At 37.9% G+C, this 23,947-nt stretch overlaps 1 protein-coding gene across 9 annotated transcripts in view; it reads right to left on the bottom strand.

Moving 5' to 3' along the window:
- The window catches only part of PDE4D (phosphodiesterase 4D), a 1,269,731-nt gene that overhangs the window by 194,201 nt on the left and 1,051,583 nt on the right, over window positions 1-23,947 (bottom strand). For all 9 annotated transcript variants that reach the window (XM_019743390.2, XM_074328918.1, XM_019743396.2 and 6 more), the window contains one exon: window positions 2,133-2,324. In XM_019743390.2, coding sequence (XP_019598949.2) covers window positions 2,133-2,324 — 192 coding nt within the window. The remainder of the gene's footprint in view (window positions 1-2,132; window positions 2,325-23,947) is intronic.

Raw genomic sequence — 23,947 nt, 5'->3', positions numbered from 1 at the left:
GTTTCAAAAGAAGAGTCCAGCGGGTCAGGGGCTATACTTTAGGGACATATGTTAAAGGGTGATAAAAGGAGCTGGGGAAGGAAAGGTCTGTGAGCAGGAGGGAAGAGAGAACACAGCAATGATGAAAGCCAGGAGATGAAAACCACCTTATATTTCCTCTAATAACTGGCACCATGCCTTCTACTTTATGGAAGTGGAATCTATTCATTTCAAGACTTGAATTAATAGATTTTCAGAGGTCAATCTGAATGGAAAATAGATTTCAGAATATCAAGGTGACACAACATGGTAAGGAAATGTAGAGGACAGATGTAGATATTTGGAGTGGGGGTGAAAGAGCTATAACTAAATGAAGAAGTTTCACTGCCAAAAAAACGTTGGGAAAAAAATGCACATTTTTAAAAAGATGGTGTAGAGCTATGCATAATTAAAGGTAGAGAGTGAGGTGTAGTTTACGAGGACACAAGTGAGGGCTTATACGCTGTCTTTTCTACTAACCATTTGATCTTGTGGGGACAGAGCCCCAGAAAGTAGTTTCCAGGCTCTCGGTCTCACATAGACAGGTGCTGGCTCAGGTAGTAAATGGCCATCAACTGTGATTGGATGGCCATCAGCTGTGGCTAGTTGGCCATCAGCTGTAACCAGTGAGCCACTGGCCACTAATATAACTGCTGTGGCTACGCTAGCAGAAAAATGGGGGCTGGCAAGAAGATGGTGGCTGAGCCTGCAAGCGGAGCAGTGAGGGTTGCGAACAGTGTGGCTCCTGCTTCCTGTATCTCCAACCCAGCCGCCAGCGAGAATATAGTGGTATGACTCCCCTACCTATGGCTCCGTGGGTGTTCCTTTTTGGTCTCACCATGTCCTGCGTTCTTGTGTGGGGAGTGGGAGCAGAGACCCCGCATGAGACCCTGCACGACAATCTGAAACCTGTTATTGCATAGATTATTAGTTATTTAAAATCAAGAACACTGTCTTATGGTTTTCTCGTATCTCCTGCAGTGCTTCAAACAGGGACAGCTATGCGACAGGAGTTTAATTCAGTATTTAAATCAAAGTGACTGCAGTTGAGCTGCTCATTCCTAGGGAGACTAGAGCATAACTTGTGTTATCATTTTACAACTGTTAATAAAACGGCAACCAAGAACTATAGGTTGTAAAAATGAGTAAAGCACAATTTCATTTCTAGAACCCCATTTAGACCTATTGGGATAGCATGGTAATCTGTTGGGATACCAAGAATGACACTACACCCTCAGGGACCCCAAATAGGCTACATCCTGTAAGAGGAATTGCAACCTGACCTGAGTTTTTGAGATGGTGTCACGAGAAGCTGGTGAGTGTTATTGGACAAATGTCTAGATGCAGAGGAGGGAAGTATACAGAGACAAGAGATACCACAAATGACAGAGTATGTATAGAGTAAGAGTACGGTTCTATTTAGAAGCCTCACAACTTAGAAAGCTAATGAACACTACAGTAAATACAAGAATGAACTGTGCTGAGAAAATGAGCTAATAGTAATATATGATCTGTGAACCTGCTTATCAGTTTTAATTATTTTCAAAGCTGTGCCATCTCTTAAATGATATTGAAGTCTGCCTAATGTTTTCTGTACTTGCCTCCAGCGATTCATATTCCCAAAATGGCTTAATTTAGGCAAAAACCCCATAAAGACGTCTCAAATGATCTGGCAAGCTAGTGCTAACATCTGTACGGTACCTCAATTGAGATATATTCAAAATGCTACACATTCTAATAGCACAGGGGTTTTCAAACTGATTTAAAAACCTTTTAAAATATTAGTAAATATTCATAGCGCTGGCTAGCTAAAATTCTGGTCCTATATGAATACAAGCTAACATTTTAAGTGTAAATGTTTCTATTAAAAACTCAATTCTTTCCCGGACAACATATCTGTGGGAAAATAAATGTTTCTTATCAAGAGGGACAGTGTATTTAAGTTAATCTACTATTTATATTCAACTTGCACAATTTTACTCACCATTCTTCCTAAATTCTAGAATGATGAAGGTAAACAAATATTGGTGGTTTCATTACATCATCAACTCTAGAGATAAACCAACCTGATTTTCTACAGAAGTTCTCTTTTGTTTGTTCATCCTTATACTTACATATCACTGGCAATGGAGGAGTTCCGGGACATAGACTTTGGAGAGAGGTCATAGTCGCTGTCGGATCGATACAGGAAGGACTCCCGACGTTGACTGTGGACAAAGTTTGCTTGGAGAATTAGCCCAGATCCTGGGCTGGTCATGGGATCCAAGGGACTCCGTCCCGCAGATGTGCCATTGTCCACATCAAAACTGTAAACAAAAGACAAGGAATTAATTGCTGTGAACACTAGCATGTTGGTATTTTTGTAAAAGGAGATTTCAGTTTAGGAATTGACAGTGGGAAAATTTAGAGTGGATTCTTGCTCTTAAAAAATAATAGTACCGAAATACACAAAAGTAAAAGCCTCATCGACTTCATACTTTTGTCTTCCTAAGCTTAGGCATACTTTTGTTAACTGACCAGATACAAGACATACAGGGTCTCTCTAAACTCAACTTCAGCTAAAAAGGAACCACTCCAAAAAGAAGAGTTCTCCTAAGTACAGAATTCCTTTTAGGAAAGAACAAATACATAGTAATTCACTAAATATTTGGGTTCAACTCAACAAGAGCTCATTATATGCTTAATATTATTGCTTCCCCAAACCTGGGCTTCTCTCCCTCCTGCCTACACTGATCCAATCACTAATTACTGTTGTATCTGTTCATCCCCACTATCAATATATTAAGTTCAGGATTCCATCAACTCTCATCTACATATTATAACAGCCTTAAAATTAGTCTCTCGGATCCATTTTCCTCCCTACACCAAGAGTGATTCTTCTTAAAATGTAAATCTATAATTCGTCAGTTTAAAACCTTTCAGTGGCTCACCACTGTCCTCAGGATCAAGTTCAAATTTCTTGGCTAGACTGAAAACGTCTTAATAATCCATTCTCAATTACAATTGACCATTTTCCCAGCCTCAACATGCAACCCTCTTCCATCAGGCACTTCATGCTCCACTCATATTGAACCACCATCTACTTGTCTCAGGTTATCACAACCTAATTTCTGCTCCCCTAATTACTCAACCTTCTTACTTCCTGTCTAACAGTTATTCATCCGTGAGGACATAGCCTTCACTTGAAAGGTTGTCCTGATATCCCGGAGCTTTATGAGATGCCTTTCTCTGTACTCAGAAGACAATTTCCCACTCCCTGTTGGTAGCACTTACAATGAACTGAAAATTCATACTACTTGGTCTCCATTCCTAGACTGTGAGCTCTCTGAGAATGGAGACTCTGAGTGCTCTTAGCACTTTAGAAACCCTTACTAAGAGGTTTGAATGAAATGTGTGAATGAATGAAAGGCATTGTGCTCAGCAATACAGATTTTAGAGTTGAGGAAAAAAGAGAACCACACATGCATAGCTTTTAACATCACAGACCTTATAATCTAGATAAACTTTCCACAAAGTGCTTTTCTAGTCAAACATCAACCAGTATTAAAATAAAGTTAACGCACATGTGTTCTTACGAGAGGAGGGGGATAGCTCAGGTATGTGGTTAAAAATTGTTGAACGAATAAATAAATGAAGTCAAGTTTAGTTTTTATCAATGTTTTTATCAATGTTTTCCTCATTAGAGCCTTTGTCCAAACTATTAACCAGCTAATTTCAAAACAACATTCTTTTATTTTCTCCACTGAAATTATTAATAGTGTTATGACCCAAAGATTGGAAGCCAAGTGGAAGAATAAGCTAGAAGCTTGACGTTCCATGAATCACCTAGGAATCTACGACTAAATAAAGCATTGCCTCTAAATCAATCCATCTAGTTTTTTTTTTTTTTTAAAGGAAAACTCATAATGTAGCTTGACCAGTCATAAACGTATTTTCCAATTTAAAATTTCCTTAAAACTGTATCACTTTATAAATGCATTTATCTGGTCCTTGAAGGACAATGAGAGATTATCTAGTTGAACAGACTCATTTTATAGAAAAGGACACCAGCTCCTAGAAAAGTTAATGACCAAAGTTACTGAACTTTGTCATTAAGTGGATCTATAAGTGGATTTAATCATCTACTGCTCCTGAAGTTCTTCCAGCTCTAATGCATAATTATGTAAATCACAAATGTACGTTAGTAACCGTGACACCTAAACAGTGGACATTTGTTTCACCCAGAGAGGCACTTCATGTATGTGGGACTTTTGGCAACCCTGAGGAAGGCCAAAAGGGGAAAGGGATCTTTAATCATGTAAGAGACATATAAGGGAACTCTGTCAAGTTCATGATATACTTAATTAAATAAGCATTTATGAAGTACCTAATATGAGCACACTGAGATACAAGAATAAAGGAGATGAGATTAATCCAGGCTGGGATATCTGATCAGTCTTTATAGAAGAGCAGTATTTTACTTAAAGGGGCTTTTGAAGGTATTCAGTACAGCTGAAAGACATTCACGACCTCTGAATAGAGAGGAGGATAAGAGATTTCCATTAGAAGAAGATAGTCATGGAAGCTGTTTGGCATGAGGATGACTTAATGTGAACACATGAAAAAAAAAAAAAAGGTTGATTTCCATTATATTAAATGTTCCTATAACACATGTGTTCTTACTATTTAAAAAAAACACAAAAAGTAAGTACCCTCTCCTTGCTATGCATGAACAGAAATATATATATATATATAGGAGTGTGATTTTTAGTTTAGTTTTTGTTATTTCAATTGAGTAAATATAAATATAGTAAAAAATATCAATGATTTATTTTTTGTTATTACCTTTTTTCCAATTAAATTAAGTCTTAACTTACACTCTCTCCACTATAAGTTTTAGAACACATACTGATTAATATCTAAAATAGTTAATGTTTTTTCAGTAACACTACCTATTTATTAAAACAAAATTTATTAATAGGTCATAAGATGCTTGATATTCTAGGCTTTATTATGGCATATTGGAGGGGCTTTGAGATTTTTCTTTGTAGGTTGTAATATAACAAGTTGTCCACTAGATGGAGATCATCTTCTTAAATAAGGAAAATCTATTGTAAATAAACTTGAAGGCCTAAACAATTTCTTAGACACATGCAAACAACCTCTTAAATATTACCAAAAAATAAAACCTCGAATCTATAGGAAATGATCACCAAATATTGATAAAATTATATAAATCTAAAAATATTAGTATTGGCTTTTATGAACAGGTTGAGAAGGAAGATCTAAAAACGGTCACTGATGTTCTATTAGACTTTTACTTAAAAAACAAAACAAAACAAAACCCTCAAAAAGCCTTGACTGAATTTCCATAACACCTGTTGTGATGGGGTAATGTAATATGGTCTGGGGAAACACTCTAAATTTTGCTAACAAATTTTCTCAGAATACAGTTTTGGGGGGAGGTGGGTCCAGGGTTGGGTCTAAGATTACTTGCATGGTTGATTTCCATTATATTAAATGTTACTATAATTGAAATGTAATATCAAGAAAAATATAACAGTAATATTACAGAATCCCTAGGCAGAAGCATTAGCAAATGCCAATATTGCTGAATGACTTTATAGAAAAAGAGACTTTGCATTATGAAAGACTCAATGAACACACTTTTACAGTTTGTCCTATGCCCCTAAGTTAGCACTTGAATAAACACAGATGTTTAAACACAGCACATCCCTATAAGGCACTTAAATATAGTTAAAGCAACATAATATGAAGCAATAGAGAAAAAAATATATGATATATCTGTATAAAATATTATATAAATAATAAATTATTAAATTGTGTCATATAGCCAATCAGAGAATGCGATTTAGACAATGAATGTAAAGGGAGTTTAGGAAGCTGAAGATGTGCTTCTTTGAAGGACAGATAAAAAAATGTCCAGGCAGAGTAGAGTTGAGGTGGGAGCTACAGACTGAATGTTTGTGTCTCTCCAAATTTGTATGTTGAAACCTCATTGTCAATGTGATGGTATTGGGAGATGGGGCATTTGGGAGGCGATTGGATCAGGAGGGTGGAGCCCTCATGCATGGGGATTAGTGCTTTTATAAATGAGGTCCCAGAAACTCCCTTCCCACATGTGAGAAGTGGGCCTTCATCAGACACTGAATCTGCTGGCACCTCATTCTTGGACTTCCCAGACTTCAGAACTGTGAGAGATAAATTTCTATTGTTTATGAGCCACCATTGTTATAGTGATTTGTTATAGCAGCCTGAACAGACTAAGAATGGGGGTAGGGGGTATGCAGTAAAAGTGAAGCAGCAAAAGCAAGTCCAAGAAAGAATAAGCAAGGCATGCCATAAAACACGACTTTAGTCTCTGACTCTATTTGAGGGTTCATATTAAAGAACAGTGGGGAGCTATAAAAATGGCAATTTCATATGGTTCACCTATGTGTGTTTATGGGAAGCCTGGCAAAGGGTGTCAGCAAAACTTATTATAAAGAAATATGTGGAGAGACACACACCAACTTTTAACAGTGATCTCTCAGGGGAATGAGATGGTGAAGACTATTAACTTTTCAGTTGTATACTTCCAAACTGTTTGATTTGCTAAAATAAATACATTGTTTTTGAAATTAAGAAGAAATCAAAAATGTATAAAAATAAATAAATTAAAAAAGTGCTGCACCCTCCCCCACCAAAAGGCTCATTCATCAACTCCTTCAAATAATCAGGGCTAAGGAACTCCTCTTGGGAATGGTTCTGTCTGTGACAAATCAAGGCAATATTACTTCATGCAGTGAGTAGTAAATGAATTTAGGCTGAAAGTATATACATGGCTTCAAATAAACTAGTTATTTTTGATACATAACTTTATAAACAGTCCATGTCATGGCGTTATTAACAAAACAAGATGATGGGGATAACCCTAACCTTAGGTGCTGGTACCAAAGAGATCATTTGTGCATTTCCCAAACACATTCTTTGGCCAACACTTGCATACAATGAATACTCTTCTGACTCACTGCCAGTTAGGAGCCCAATTAGCAGAAACTTGGGAAACTAACTAAAGAATTGGGGTTGGGGGATAGAATGTCCAGGTATAATGATGATGGTGATAATAACCATATGATGATAATAATGATAATAAAACTCCTGGAGTACTTTCAATCTGCCAGACATTGTGCCCTGTGCTTTATGTACATTATCACATGGAATCCTCACAATAACCCTTGCAAATAGGCACTGTATTTTCCATTTGACCAATGAGTAATCTAAGTCATAAAAAGGAGGCTCTATGTATGTTAAGTAATGTATTCAAGGCCATATATAGTTCATAAGTGGGTTTTAAACTCAAGCTGATTCCAGAGCCCAGGAGAAAGTCTTGTGTTTATGTCTTTATTGCAGAGCCGCCTGTTAACCACTAAACATATATAAGAACATCTGTTAGCTTCCTCACCTGGATGGAACTTCAATGTTAACTTTCAGAGTAACATTCTGATCAACTTCTAGATCATGGATGCCAGGGCTAATTCTGGGACTAGGTTTTAATATGACCCCTGTTGGGAGGTGCAGAAAGACCAAAAGACATTCCTATTAGGATGAGAGTTAGAAAATGTGGGTTAAGTTTCCCATCTTTGTTTTGCCACTTCATAGCTCCATGCTCTTGGGCAAGTTTACTGAACCTTTTTCTGAGCCTCCATTTCCGGGTACCTAGCTCTGGGGCCACTATAAGCACTAGAAGAGAAAATGTTTGAAAAGCATTTAGCACACAGCCTAGCAGCTAGTACATCCCCAATATTTATCAGTTATTGTTATTTTAACTGTCATTAGTTTTTATCTTTGAGGGGGACTTTCCATCTAGGTCATTCTCTGTACCTGAGCACATTGCTTTGGGAAGAACCTAAAAGGAGAGATGAGATGAGAAAGGGAAATGAGGGCTGGTCAGCCAAGTCACCTGAATCAACCCTGGCAACCCATGAGGTGACAGATGCTGGAGCCAGATTGTTCTTACAACTTTGGCTGCTTCGATGTCTCCACCCCACTAGATAATTCCAGTGAGATAACATCGGGGAGAGGGTGAGACTGTTGATTTTTCTCTAGATAGTCCTCACTGAGGAGAAAGAACAATATCCTGCTAGGAACCATGGAAGACACCGCGGTCCCTACAACCTGCGTGGGGCTCCAGTGAAAATACTGAGCAGAAACAGTCCTTCAGACCACAGGTGTCTAGCCACTGTGTATACCTGGGGGAATTCAAGTCATAATCACACTGCTGTTTATTTTCCTGTGCTTGACTCTCCCACGTATATTGCAACCCATGTTGTTGGCTATATAATGGAATCCATTTCGGTGCTTTGCCCTTCAAGGGGTGGGGAGTGGTTCACCTCGAGCTTCATGTAACCAAAAGTGGATAATTACTTAAAAATATTTTTCTCTTAATAAACCAGTTTATCCATTGTTATCAATACCCCAAGGCCATGAAACCTGTTTCTGTTTAATGCCAGTTACATTTCTCATTCAAGATGTCCCTGCTGAGCAAACGACTTGTCTGGAATAAAGAAAATACTGCTTCTCAAAATTGCCCATTTTAATTATTTACTTTGCTCAGATTATCTATAGAGATGAGACTGTAGAAAATAGTATTTTACAGTGATATGCACACATAGCAATCTTTCCCAATCAATAAAAAACTACATCTCAAATTTAAATAGGATACCCTGACAGACATACTATTTAGCCACTTTAGTAGATTATACAGTTAAGTGAGGTGTGCATTTTAGCTTGCAGAATGCGTATATTTGCACAGAGGGCTAACATTTAAGAACAGGAACATTTCACCCTTTGTTTTCACAGATGGATTTTATAAACAAAAGCCTGGAACAAAGGTGAAAGGTGTAAGCTTATTTGAGTAAAAAATATCAGGTAATCTCTGGAAGTACAATACTATTTCTGACTTATCAATGACACTCCCAAGTAACATCGGGCAATAAAGAGATTCAAGATGAAAATGACAGTGTGAGTTGGATACTGGGACTGGAAACCAGAAGGGACAAGCTGGACTTGCTTAGTAGGTCTTTGACAAAGGAGGTGGTAAAAAACCAATTTTTCTGAAAAATGTTTATTAGATCTAAAATTGAAAAGCCCATACCAAGAACTGTTTTACTTGAGGATTGTAGGTTACTTTTTAATGATTATTTTACAGGAAATCTTTCTTAACTGAAACTGTGCTTAAAAAACTATCTCAAATGGATGTTAATGTGGGACTCTGGTATTGGGAGTCAGAGGCAAAGCCTGAAGCAGCAGAGTGGGGTCCATATTTGCAGCAATTCTCTAGAAATAATTAACAGTTTTAGTTATAAATGCATACTGAGGGTGCCAAAAAAATGTATACACATTTTAAGAAAGGAAAACCATTCAAATTGTAATACTCAATATATACCAATAACAAAAGATGAATACAAGTCACGCTTGACTTCTGCAATTACAAGAGGTGCTCAAAGTGGTTACCATCAGCGTCCAGACACTTCTGATTATGGCGAACTACTGCTTAGCAAAGCTGACCAAGTGTCCACTTGTACACATTTTTTTCGCACCCCTGTATTTAACCTGAATATTTGCTGACAGTGGGAAGTGTCTATTTTCACAGTTGTTGGTAGCCCTTAATTTATCTCAAAATTTCATTCAGGCTTCAATATGATTGAGAATAAAACAAGCAAGCATGCATTCCTTTCCCTTACATCCTTCATTTGCAGATCTCAGAGAGTATGGAAGTGAAGGGCACAAAGCACAATTCTCCCGGCTGGGCTGGACCCAAGCGTCAGATGCAGCCCCCAAGGATTCACTCGGTTTTGTTTTCCTCGCACATACAGGTTACTACCAGCCATGTGCTCTCTGAGACCACTTCTAAGTTGTTACATTTCCAAATTGCAGTTTTCCTCAAAACTTGGTTTCCTCAAACTAAAACCCAAAAGGGGAACACCCTTAGATGGGGTGTTGCTGTATTTATTTTTGTCTGTGATACAGAGGCAACTAGAGTTGCTTTGATAAGTCCATCCTGAAACACTGATATGTTAATGGTGTGCCCCCTGCTGCTCCCCACCCAAACGTTTATTCTTTAGACAGCAGAGTGATCCCGCCAAAATGTAAATCAGATCCCTGTGAGTCCCTGCCCATCATCCTCCAATGGCTTCCTATTTTATTCAAAATAAATACTGTTGGGGCACAGAGCAGCCATCCCCAAAATATCCCACAATGGCATATTGATTACTTTGAATGAACGTTACTTGAGAAGCAGCCAGTGCAAGAAGGGCACCTTGACCCTGTCTCCCTGAATGCAGGAAATCAATCTCCCCTGTGAAAGGTGCCCTCCTTGCTCCCAGGGGCTAAAAGAGACACGCTATGGCTAAAGCTAAGTAATCCAGGGCCAAAAAGTTTACATAAACAAAACTTGTTACTCCCTTACAAATTTACTATCCAAGCCCAAAGTTTGTGTAGATTCCTCATAATGAACACCCAAACCTAAGTGTTTTTGTCTAGTCAATGCTTCACAAACTTATTGTTTCTTTATCTAAAAAGGACAAAAAGCTGGCTGGTTCATCTTTTCTTGGAGCATCATTTATGATCTCCCATATGCACATACAAGTATTAACTGATTTTTCTCCAATTAATCTGATTTTATGTCAATTGTATTGTTAGCCCAGAAATAAGAATTGAATAAAAGTATGGGGGGAAATTTCTCTCCCTGACAATACTGTATCCTCTCAATGGCTGAGGCCCTCCATGAGTGATGTGAGCCCCTGAGGCCTGTCCAATCTCATTCTGTACCCACTCCCTCTTTCTCACTCTGCCTCAGCCTCTTAGCCCCCTGGTTGTCCTTTGAACACTTGTGTATGCTCCATCCTCAGGGCTTCGGAATTGCAGGTTCCTCTTCCTGGAATATTCTTTACCCAGATATCAACTCAATGTCACCTGCAGGGTGAGACAGTTCCAGGCTAACTCTATTTAAAATTGTTACTCTAATCTCTCAGACTTTTCTACCCTTTGTGCATTGTTGGCTGGAATGTAAATTGGTGCAGCCACTATGAAAAAGAATGTGGAGGCTCCTCAAGAAATTAAAAATAGAATTACTGTATGATACAGCAATCTCAGTTCTAGATATATGTATACACACACACACATATATGAAAGAAATGAAATCACTATCTTGAAGGGACATCTGCACCTCCATGTTCATTGCAGTATTATTTAGTCAGGATATAGAAACAAAATATCCATGGACAGATGGCTACACACACACACACACACACACACACACACACACACACAAGCACAGAATATTATTCAGGTATAAAACAGAAGGAAATCTTGCCATTTGCAACATTGTGGATTAAACTTAAGGTCATTATGTTAAGTGGCATAAGTCAGAAAGACAAATACTATATGATTTGACTTATGTGGAATCTAAAAAAACAACAACTCATAGATATAGACAACAGATTGGTAGGTACCAGAGGTTGGAGGGTAGGGTGTCGGGGAAATGGGTGAAGGTAGTTAAAGTTTTCTTACAAACTTCGAGTTATAAGATGAAAAAGTTCAGGGATCTAATGTACAGCCTGGTGACTATAGTTTAAAATACCATATGTGATAAGAATTTTTAAAATTTATTATCTTACCAACTTTAAGATACACACAAAAAAGAACTGTTAATACGTGAGGTGGTAGATGTGCTAACTAATCTTATTATAATAATCATTTTATAGTACATAAATGTATAAAATCACTATGTTGCATGCCTTAAACTTACACAATGTTTTATGTCAACTATAACCCAATAATGCTGGCCATAAAAAATTGCCACTCTATATCTGATGGACACTTGTCTTATTATGGAGACCACTTCAGGGATGGTGTAGATGCCTGATCACTGTGCTGTACACCTGAAGCTGAAGCTGAATAATAATGAATGTCAACTATAATTTATATATATATATATATATATATATATATATATATTCACAGGATGTGGAGTACAGCGTAGGGAATAGAGTCAATGGAATTGTAATAGTTATGTACGATGTCAGAGGGATAGTAGATTGGGGGAGAGGGGTAATCACTTTGTGAGGGGTGAAATGTCTAACTATTACATTGTTTTGTACACCTGAAACTAATTTAAAAAAATCACCAGGATCTCGTGAGAACAGAATCTACTGTTCGCCTTCCTCTGAGGGACGTGAACTTGCTGAACCACTATGTACTACCAAGGCTGCATGCACTTCAAGGACGATCTTGAAACTGAGCCCAAGCTCATTTCAGAAGTAAACCACATTTGTTGGTTTTGGATTTATGCATATCATTTGAGTCAAAGAATGATGGGGAAGCAGGATTCTTATTTGCTAAATGAAAAGTTGTTAAATCTATGTAGTAAAAGATGTCAAATAAATTTCCATGGGAGACAGTAAAAAAAAAAAAAATGCCACTCTAATTGCCTAGTCTTGTCTAGCTCCTTTCCTTTTCATTTTTCTTCCTAGAATTCATCAGCCCCTGCTAAATGTTTTTTTTTTTTTTTTTTTTATCTTACTCTTCTCATTAGTATGTAGGCTGTACAAGTGCAGAGATTTTTATCTACTTTGTTCATTAACGCAGCCCCAGCACCTAGAATAGTGTCTGGCACATAGTAGTTGCTCAATAAATATTTGTATTATGAATGCATTAATGTCTTTAGATTCACCACTACTTATTTATCCTGGTTATTATTTATCGTGTTTGCCTGTGTAACTCTACTTCAAATGAATGTTATTATTTTTTATTTTGGCTAGGAATCACTCTTTTAAAGAAAGAATCCTATCAACTAATGAGGTAAATAGTTCATTTGAAGAAATCATCTGGAAAAGCACTTAGAAAGCTGGTGTTAAAAGGCATTTTAATAGGGGTTATTTTGAATATACTTCTGTCTGACCACCAATCAGCCATGGAATCAAGGATAGGATCCAGGTTTTGTGGCACATGAAGGTTATGAAATTTCGGGAGTCTGCTTTAAGAAAAATCATGCAAAGAAAACTCTTTTACAAAACCCATAATTTTGTACAGCTGCTAGTATCCCTCCCTAGAGCTTAAAAAGGACCTAGGCCAGGGAGGGACCCTGAGCTTGATCTTCATTAGTTTCAAAGTAGATCTGCCATTTGAGACAATGCTAGAACCAGAAAGGACAGGAAAAACATTGGAATGGCTAAAATGGAAATGTAGTACCACATTTTTTTTCCCCTAAAATGTAAATTATGATAGAGGTTAATTTTTTTCTTCATGCTTTCGTTCTCTTTATTTTTTCTGATAGCCCTAATTCCCAAAACTTATTCATATATTTCAGAATTTTTCTTGCTACGTGCACACGGTTACTCTTTCAGATCAGTGATTATCAACTTGTCCTAGAGGAGTGGAGGTGATTCCACGGAGTAGGATATTAGAATCATCTTGAAGGTCTGAAGAGGGATGTGTTTTAAACCACATCTGTCTCCACAGACATTATGATTTTCTTTTTGAGGAGTGGGTTTTAAAAATGTGGTTCTCAGTCTCATCCCTGGATATTCATGTATTTAGACATGTTAAGAATTAATTTCCAAATGGCTTAATTGAATAAATCAGAATTGAATTATGAATCATTTGAGAAAATACTAACTTTTAAAATATTATATACTAAGTAGATTAAATAAGTCTCGGTAAGATTATAATTAAAACCAAAAACCGTAATAGTTCCACTACAATTGCCTTTAATAGTATAACCTGAATCTGACTCTTTTCCACTAATGGATATGAAAACGCATATACCATGTTTTTCTCTGGGTCTGGACTCTCCCTCAAACAGGTCAGGAAACAATTCAGCAGCCCTACTATTAAATCTATTTTGGAAAAGTGATATTACTCAGTTTCCAACCTCAACGATCCAAGCAGACGGATTTTTCCACTTTAATGGGGGTAGAGTGGAACAGAGAAGGGCTTCAGAGCTATATGGACTGAATTAGATACCATTTCTTTAAATCTACCAGGATAAAACAATTATAAGAATATCCTATGACTGTCATAAGCAATCATTTTCTTCTGCGATTCTTTATATTATGGAGAATAAAAACAAAGATGTAGAAATATTTGCACTAAATGGTGTATGTGTCATGTTCAGGACACATTGAGATTAGCTTTCCCTTGATTTCTTATATTGGGTAAATGATACATGCTTACAAATGATCCTTTGGAGGTTTTAAGAGATTGGGATGGGCTGCCGAAGAGGCTGTGGGATCCATTTCAATGATTTTGAAGAGTAAAGATGTTTTTCATGTTTCCTTGAAATGGTTTTGTATATAATGCTGACTAAAGACAAAATAATGTTGGGAAAGCATAGAATTCAATAATCAGGACCATGAACATGGCAAATTGTGCTTGCTGCCTGCCAAATTCAATTCTCCGCTTGTTCCTGGGCATATAAGAAATCCTCTTTTCTATGCTTCCCTTGCACTTAAATTTGGATGCATAACTGGATGTGAGCTAAAATATTTCACACCACTCTCAGGAATGGCTCATAACTCCTCCCATACTTCATCTCTGTTCTTTCTCCTTTTGCCTGCAGGATGCCAAAGATGCTGCAGCCCTAAAGGATGGTGGTAACACAAGATGGGAGGACCTGGGTCCCTGAATGGGAGCGAGGAGAGCGGCCCTGTCCTCCTAAATACTTCCTTACATAGCCACTTGATGAAAAATGAACTTCTTTTTTAAGACATTTAATTTTGGAGGTTTATTTGTTATTACAATAACACCTAATGCACTACATAACACCACCTGAATTGGCAGTGCTGAAAGTATATTAAACTGTCAATCATTTCACAATCTACCTCTGGACTAAAAAACGTGCCCCACAGAAACCCAAGTGAAACCTAGTGTCTCTTTAATTCTACCATTTAATTCTACCACTTGGTTTAGCTTCCACCATCCTCAGCACCTTCCTTGGTCACACATATTTTCATTAAAAAAAACATTTCTTATCATCCAAGTGCTTAGGATATGTTAGAGAATACGTTTATAATCATTACACACAATTTTGATTATTCTATAAACACTGAAAGCCAGTCCAGTTCTGTTCTGCCTTGATGGCCATCGGAAAAGCTAGAGAAGATCAGCTCAAGTACGAAACTGATGCACAAATTTCTCTCTGGATCACAGAAGAAATACAGAAGGACTAGGCGTCACCTTCCCTCAGGATTTGGATCTATGCTCCACTTGAGTCAATGATGTCTCAGAAGTACCAGATCAAACTAGGCTTGCCTGATTTATAATGGGATTCCAGACCACCGTGACTTTCTGAATGTGTACATTTCTAGGAAGATGGGCCATAGTCTATGGAAAAATCTAGAAGTATTTCATAGCTTACCCAAATTTAGAATAGAACTACTCTTCACTGTTTTCTAGCTCATTTGCCATGGAATCAAGGCTGAGTCGGTTTTTCAGATTGGGAATGCTGAAGGTTGAATCAGATGCTGAAGACCCTTCCTGTTCTGAATTCATAAACCAAATGAACTTTTAGAGCCAGATGTGTGTCTTTAGAGGAAGAAAAGGAAATCACTTGGGGCATTCTCTTTGGCCATATGGCCTATGAAATAATGGAGCAGTGTCCACTTTGTGCTTCCCTTCCTGACTGAGCGTCAATGTATTCCCAGTACAAGAAACATTTTGTTGTCACCTTAGGGAGCAAACTCAAAAGATCAATACATCCTGAAGGAGATGGAGTAGGTCACGGAACAAGTCTATCCATTCTGAAAATATTCATCAGCCATCTCCTATGGCCAGGCACCACTGGGAGGGAATGGAATTCATTCAGAATACACAAGGACTATAGTAACTGCATTGAGCTTCTGCTTCTAAATTAAAATGAGACTCCTCCCCCCATCCCTCAGGACAACCATATTCATGGAGAGACTGCTTATAAATCCTATTGGTTTGCCAAATTCATAGCTAAGGAAAATGCATGACAGTTTTCCAAATGCATTTGACCTCTTCTTGGCGATGCAACTGCTGACTTTCTTTGCTTTGACATTAACTGTGTTTTCAAACTGTAGCCATTGAAATTCCTTTCGTGTTTCTGCAGTGACATATCTCAAATATTTGGATATAATCATCCATTGGTGCCAAGTCACCTATTTGCTAGATGAATTCTGATATTCAACTATGTGTTTTTTGTCTTTTTTCTTTTTGCAGAATTTATTCTGTATAATCTTGGCTCCCATTTTTGGATTAGTTCCCATTTATACTCCTTTTATAAAATGACTTATGCTTTTTTAATGAGGAGTCCAAAATGGTACACAGAGCTCTAAGTACAGTGTAAACAAAGCCATCTGTAATGGGACAAACTTTCAACCCAAAGACTGCTCTAACTGGCTATAGATGGTCATGCCAGAATCCTCAGATATAGCATTTCCTAATAGGAGCTGTAATTGTTTTGATTTCTGGCCTGTAAAATATTTAGTACTACACTGTACCGCCATGGTGTAAATATGTAAATAGGACCTTAATCTGCAGCCTGCCAATATAAAATGAGTGCCAGTGGCAACTAATCTGAAATGTAATTACTTTTACAGAAAATATGCTTTCGAAAATAAACTCTATTTTTTTGTTCGTACTTTAAGTGACTACAAGAGTCTAAACAAGAATAGATGTCGGTTTTTTAAACTTAGGTTGGAAGGAAAAAAACCCCACAAAAACCCTAACATGACTACATACTTTACTGACCTTTAAAACTTAATTTTGAAAATGTCTACAGATAGCTACACTACATGAAATCCAAATCAGATTTTTTTTTAATAAGCATTCATTCAGTGTAGGCATCTTTTTTTTTTTTTTTTTGCTTTTTCCCTATCTTTTGAAGTTTAAAAAAATCTTGAAACATGACTTTTTTTTACCCTTCTCTTTCTTTTCCTGTGAAATTTAGAACTAGAGATTACACTTGACAAGAGGGAAAAAAAAACTAAACCACATCTATGTTTATACTGCTGTTGGCTTCTTCCTACACAGCTGTCCTTTAAACGTGCAATGTAATTACGAGTTTGAATACCACGTTTGCCACTAATCCCACAAAAGTACTTGGTCCCTCAGGCCATATGGAAATCATCTTTCAGGGCACTGGAGGTTCTTTAGCAACTGGTAATGCCTATGAGCAACATCTGGGCCTCTGCTGATGAATTGGACTATGATGACCTGTCCTCAGGGAAACAACAAAAATCCCTCCCCAAAGCCTGTCCCTTCTGTGCCACTCACATAGTCCCACATTGTTTTTAATTCCCTTTTATAGCCATTGTTCAATGGAATTCACACAGTGGATTAGACGCTGGGCTAATAGGCGCTGGGGGCGGAAAGGCGTCGGATTCTTATCCTCATTTGCCAAAGAGGAAACTGAGGCTCAGGAAGGAGGGCAAAAGTTTGCCTGCAGTCTCACTGATGTCACTGGCCTGATTATGACTCAAACCAAGATTTCCTGATCTTTGAACTATTTAAAAGGAGGATTGAATAATTGGATTAGTTTTAATTTCATAAAGCTTGAAACAAAGACATATTTTTGTTTTAGCATCCCTATTAGAACTCACATATGTTATCTAGCTGCCGGGAGCACAATGTTCAAAACTTTTGCGTAGAACATGACATTTTGCTGAAATGAATGGATGCATTTACTTGTCTCTAAATAACAATAGTATGACAAAAACTTGAAAGGGATTATAGGAAGGGTCGTCCACTTTTGTAACCTTGTTAATCATCCCAAGCACATTGTAATGCCTTCAGTGTTTGGTAAATGCTTAATAACACTTGGGGGGAGATATAGCAAACAATCTCATACTTAAACTTATTTAAATATATTACAGACCAGCTTTGTAAGACAAAGCGTTTCCTATTTCATATTGTAAGCTGCATTTGACGAAAAAAAGGCAAGTGTTTCTTTATAACTGAAAGACAAGAACTTACCCTGAGATATAATACTGGGTTGGGAATAGGGAACCCAAGATTGCATTCAACTCTGCTAAAAACTAGTTGTGACTTTGGCAAACCTCTTGATTTTTCTGTGACTTGTAATTTTATCAATAAAATTGACTACCAGTCATCTCATTCACTGGTCTGCACACCATTTTGAAAAGGCTTTTAAAAATACAGATTCTTAGGACTCCTTTTGGATACTTTGAGTCAGTAAATCTGAGGTGGGACCCAGGAATCTGTATTTTTTAAAGCTGTCAAGGAGATTCCATGTGTTGTCAGGATGGGAACACTAGATTTGCTGATCTCTAAGGCCCCTTCCCGGTTCAACACTCCTGATTGCAACTACACAGCACTGAACTCAGCTCATACTCCTGTACCCTGTGCTCACTGCAGAGGCAGGGCGTGCAGAGCCAAAGCTGTTCTCATTGACGTTACCACACTGCTTCCTAGCTGGTGTCCCTGCCCATATGTCCTACGTGCCACACCATTCTCTATTCTGCTGTCAGGATTTTGTGTGTAGTTTAATGGAAAGTAAAGATAAGGGAAGGAAGGAAGAAAACAAGGAATGCAAGGAGAAAGAGGAAGAATTGGAAGGGAGATAGCTTGGAGTGGTGGGAAAATGTGATTATGTTACTTCTTTGAATAACTACTCTTGCCTACAAAAGTAGGTTAAAATTCTTTGTCGTGGCATTTAAGTTATTTTAAAATTTTGCCCAAACTCCCTTCAAATCACATCCCTGACCCCTCAAGAGATATCTTTGCTCTTGTTCTCATTATCCAGAGTACATTTTATAGATGATGAAGTTTCATCCCAGCCTCTGCTGTTTCTGCCCATGAAATCTTTCTTATTCTTCCAAGGTCCACATGTAGTAACCAATGTCTAATATGCTTCCAATCCTTTCTCTTGCAATTCCAAATACCTTATTCATGTCCTCACCACTGCGTTCTCTCGGGGTATTTCAAATGGCTTTGGAAACAACACTCCCCTTATCAGGGGCCCCTCCCCAGCTATTTGAGGTTGGGAGGCTACATGCCATTGCCTTGAATCATCATAAGAAAAATAACATTTACATGTGCTTTGCCATTTACCAAATGCCTTTACATCATTATTTTATTTGTTCTTTATAACATTTCTGTGACATACAAATTATCGTCACCCCCTATGTTATGGATGATGAACCTACAACACAGAGACATTTAATGACTTGCTGGAAAATGATGGAGCTGAGAATTGAATGCAGATCCTGTGAATTTGAATCTTATGTTTTCCCTACACTGCTGAACAAGGCATTAGCGGATAGCAGGTGCTCAATAAATGCATAGTAAACAACTAAGTGAACAAATGACTGGTGAGAGGAGGCATCAGGGTGTTGTGGGAAAATAATAGTCTTTGGTGACAGAGAAGCCCATGTCTACATTTTGAATCTGCCACTTGCTAATTGAACAATATTGGACAACTTACTCGGGCTGTCTGAGCTTCTGTTTCCTCATCTATTGCATGAAGAAATAGTACAGCCCTCATAAACCGTGTGTGTGTGTGTGTGTGTGTGTGTGTGTGTGAATTCCATAGTATACAACTTATAATATACTTTTTCCAGTGTGTGCATGGAGGTAGTACTCATTATATGCTGGCTTCTTTACTTTGGTGAGAGATAATCATTTTATTATTAATTGTGTCTGAGTCTGTCATATGCCTCCCTGTGGAGACTGCCTTCACTCAGAAGAATTTTACCTTCCCTCATTTTCAGGGAAAAACATAAAGAGGCACTATATTGTTGTGGTTAAGGACACACAGTCTAGGCTGTCTGGGTTCCAAACCTGACTCTCCCCCTTACTAGCCATGTGAACTTGGCCAACTTACTCAACTTCTCCATGCCTCAGTTTCCTTTTCCATGTAATGGAGAAAACAGCATTCAGAATAGCACCTGGTATGTTGTGAGTACTGTGTAAGCACTGACGATGTCTGGTGTCACAGGGGCACTTAGCTAGGAAGTGGCGTGCTGAGCATATGGAGAGAATATTTTCCCTTTGTGCTTCTCAACCAAATGTATTGATAAGTCTTGTAAAATCAGAACCAAAAATAACACTCTAACCTTGCTATTTCCATTTGGATTAATAAATAATAGTAATTAGATAAGCATTTGAACAACAGGTGAGAACTCACATATTTATAAAAAAGACACGGGAGTATGCATTTTGTATTTAAACACAATGAAATGTTAGTTCTCATGTATTTGTGAATGAAATAGGAAAAAAAAAAGTCATTTGACCATCGCTGAGCAGCTCGGGTTACTACTTTATTTTTTTCCCCTTTCTTCCACCTCCCTCCACCTGCTCTGTTTCAAGCCGTTGTTTCTCGGTCTAGTTGTGTAGGACACAGCTCCCTGGCCCATGCTGATGTTATGAGCCTTGCGCTTCCCCTGGGCTGAGGCAATCGGTTGCCGGTCATCGGTGGGCAGCACACAGTAGCTCTCGGCAGCCCACGTCAACCTCCGGCTGCTCACGGCAGCCCAGCTCCAGGGAGAGCTGTTGTTCACAATCTTAGCTGTAGAGGGCGCAGTTCACTGGCCCATGTGGGAATTGAACCAGCGACCTGGCATAAGGAGCACGGTGCTCCAACCACCTGAGCCACTGGGCTGGCCTTGGGGTACTACTTTTGATGCTTTCGTCTGAAATAACAAAATCTGCCTCTTCCTTTCCCTAGCCCCATCACCAAAGAGAAAGAACTGAAAGGAGAAAAGATCACACTTTAGAAAATGTTCCTCTGACTCAGTTATTCCTATTGAGTATTATATTAAAGGCTCTATTTCACTTGAAAAATCTCATACACATTTCAAAATTGTTAAAAATTGTGAAAACAAAAATACATGCTACCTGTAATGCCAAAATATATTAAGCAAAATGTAATAATCTCTGTCATTCTTTAGTCTTACATATAGTGTGAGGTAAGAGCGGAGGTATTTTTGACCGTAAGGTGGTAAGTAATGTGAGATCAATGTCCTTGGGAATTACTAGAAACTTGAGCTATTTATTGCATAGAGATAATGTTTTATGGCTTCTACTGAAATTAAGATTGCCTCAGAAAGGTTATCTTTGGAATAGTAGAGATTAAGTTGCTTTTGGAAGGCCAGATATTCCTGTTACCAAAATAAATACAGCATAAGCAATGGCAAACATGGGAGAGCAAAGACAGAAGAAGGGTTTTCCCCATCTCCTTGCTGCAATAATGTTTGGTAAAGTAAAAACGGCAAATAATTCATGGGGCCCAGTCTTTAAACCTTCCACATGGAGCCTATATGTCAGTGTTGTAAATGCTGTGTGTTGACGAACCTATGCTTCTTCCTGAATGCTGCAAACTTTGGCTGATGTCCCTGAGAGAATGCGTGGTCTTTAAGGTCTTTCATAGTTTTGGTAATACTGATTAATTTGCTGAAATGTCTCCTCACTGGAGACCTGACTATAAGAAAGCTCTCATCACACCTGCTCTCCACCACTGCAATCCCCAACAGAATTAGAGCTGATATCCTAGCAGCTCCCAAAGGTGAGACCTCCCCCACAGTCCTCAGGTAAGTGATTTTACTGTCCATGGGGACCCTACTGTCCCTGTCCGATGGGCCTTTTCCCCAGGGCAACACAATAATAACAATAGATAATAACAGCAGCGAATGTACTAGTATCAGCATTTCATATCCATTGTCTCATTGGATTTTTATTACTACATTGGATAAAGAAACAGTACTCAGAGAAGTTAAGTGGAGCCTGAAGTTTGTATTTTTATCCATGACACTTCGCTGCTTCAGTAGGACCCAGTGGTCCTTTATTAAAATACTGACGCAGTTCGTCAAGACTAGATCTCCAAATGCTATTTAGCTCCCCAAAGTATCAAATCATAGCAGAAACTACATAGGCTTTGGAATAAAATTGGATTTGAACAGGCTCTGTTCCTTGCCAGCTGTGGGACCGTAAGCAAAACTATTTAGGCTTTCTGAGGCTGAGATTCCACACTGGTTGAAAAGGAATTATGAAGCATTTACATTTCGAAAATCAAAATGGGCTAATGAATGTTACGGCACCTAAGACAGTGTTTTGAAAGTCCTTTGTGTTCAGTAAATACTAACTCCCTGTTTATTCCTTCCCCTTTAAATACACTGGAATTTCCTATATTTTTCTTTGCTATTTTAATAAGAGGGGCTTAATTTGGCTCACTGCATGCATCCTGAGGCTAGTGAAGCACTAATGAAATGATCATTTGCAACCCTTCCAGTTACTGAAACTAATGTTCAACATACAACCTCCTCATTTCAGACAGTTCAACTAGATTTTTAATGCAGGTGTTAGTATATTTACAGTTTGTATCAGAACACACAACACACACCTTGGATATAATTCTAGAAATTTTAGTATAGCCTAGTGATTAATCCTAAGGATTTTAGAGTCAGAGAGCCTAGATTAAAACTTTTACTCTGCTGCAGTATAGATACAGACCTCCTGCAAGTTATTAAACCTCTTTAAATTCCATTTTCCTCATCTTCAAAATGGAAATAGAATCAATACCTATCTGATAGGGCCATTATGAAATGAGATAAAGCATGTAAAGTGCTTAGGACACTGTGAGACACTGAACACTTTGTTAATTTTTTGATTATTTTTTTAAGGAGTTTATAGATCCTTAAAGCCTATTTGTGGACTCCAGGTTAAGAATGTCTGCTATGAAATAGGAACAAAGTTCAAACCAATTAGGGATAATCCACTTACCATTAAAACAACAAGATCCTATTAAAGCAACTATTAATCAAAGGGCATTAAAACAACTAGGTCTGTTACCCTGCCTGGCCCTGAGCAAGCAGGACAATGGGTCAAGCCTGTCCCCTGTTCATTCAAAGGAACATCAGCCTGTACCAGCCACATGAACTTGTCAGCGATGGCTGCTGTCTGCATTGAGCAAAACAGCTTCTTGGCTGACTGAAGCTTATAAGTCTATTGTTCTGTTCCTGACATAGTCTTCACAAGGTCCCAGGTGTAAGAAAGGGCTGTTAGAAGGTTTTAATGGAGAACATATGTGCCCAGTTTAAAGACTGACATACAATAACCTCTCAATAAATACTGTCTCTTTCCTTGGCTAAGGAGGAAGAGTAACTTGGCTTGACAAAGACACAGCTCTGGGAGAAATTCCACTGACACTCAGGGGAACGTCTAAATTACGTAGTTTAACTAAAAATGACTTGAAATACATAGGCTTTTGAAAGGGCTTTTCTTTTGGGATTATACAGAGATTTTACTGGTGCAGTGATAATTTCTCTTAAGAGATTTGACTTGTGCTTTAAGGTACACTATTTTAGTCTAAGGAGATGCTTTAGCCAAATTAGTACTTTCTGAAATGACTGAAATATCTAGCAGCCAGCAACTTCCGATATATTAATCTTTAGTAGGAAGTAACCACAAGCTGAATAGTGCCTAAAGGTTCTGTATCATATATTTTGTTCAGAAAGATTGTCACAGAAAGTGGCTGAGTTAAATTATTTCAATATATTCATTTCTGTATCCCCAGCTCCTAACACAGTTCTGACACCACGTATAGGAACTTAATTAACTACTTATTGAATAAATCTGATATATACACATATATTATATATACACATACATACATATTACATATCTAATATGTATTATATATTATATATATACATATATACATATATACACATATGTATACATATGTATATGCATATATATATATATGAAGTCTGTCTATATAGACTTCAATATCCACTTAAAGCAATCTTTCTGTTTAACATCGGTTTTATTGCTGAACCCAGTGAAGGGGGTTAACTATGCAAACACATGCTATGTCTCATACAAGATGCAGATTATAGCTCTGCAGTGGCCTGAAGAACCCACCATTTCTAATGGAGGTCTCTGAGCAGATGAGCAGCAGAATCAC

The sequence above is a fragment of the Rhinolophus sinicus genome, linkage group LG03 (genome assembly GCF_036562045.2).
Source record: "Rhinolophus sinicus isolate RSC01 linkage group LG03, ASM3656204v1, whole genome shotgun sequence".
Taxonomy (NCBI): Eukaryota; Metazoa; Chordata; class Mammalia; order Chiroptera; family Rhinolophidae; genus Rhinolophus; species Rhinolophus sinicus.
Note: the sequence above shows the minus strand (reverse complement) of the source record. Positions and strands in the feature narration are given on the sequence as shown.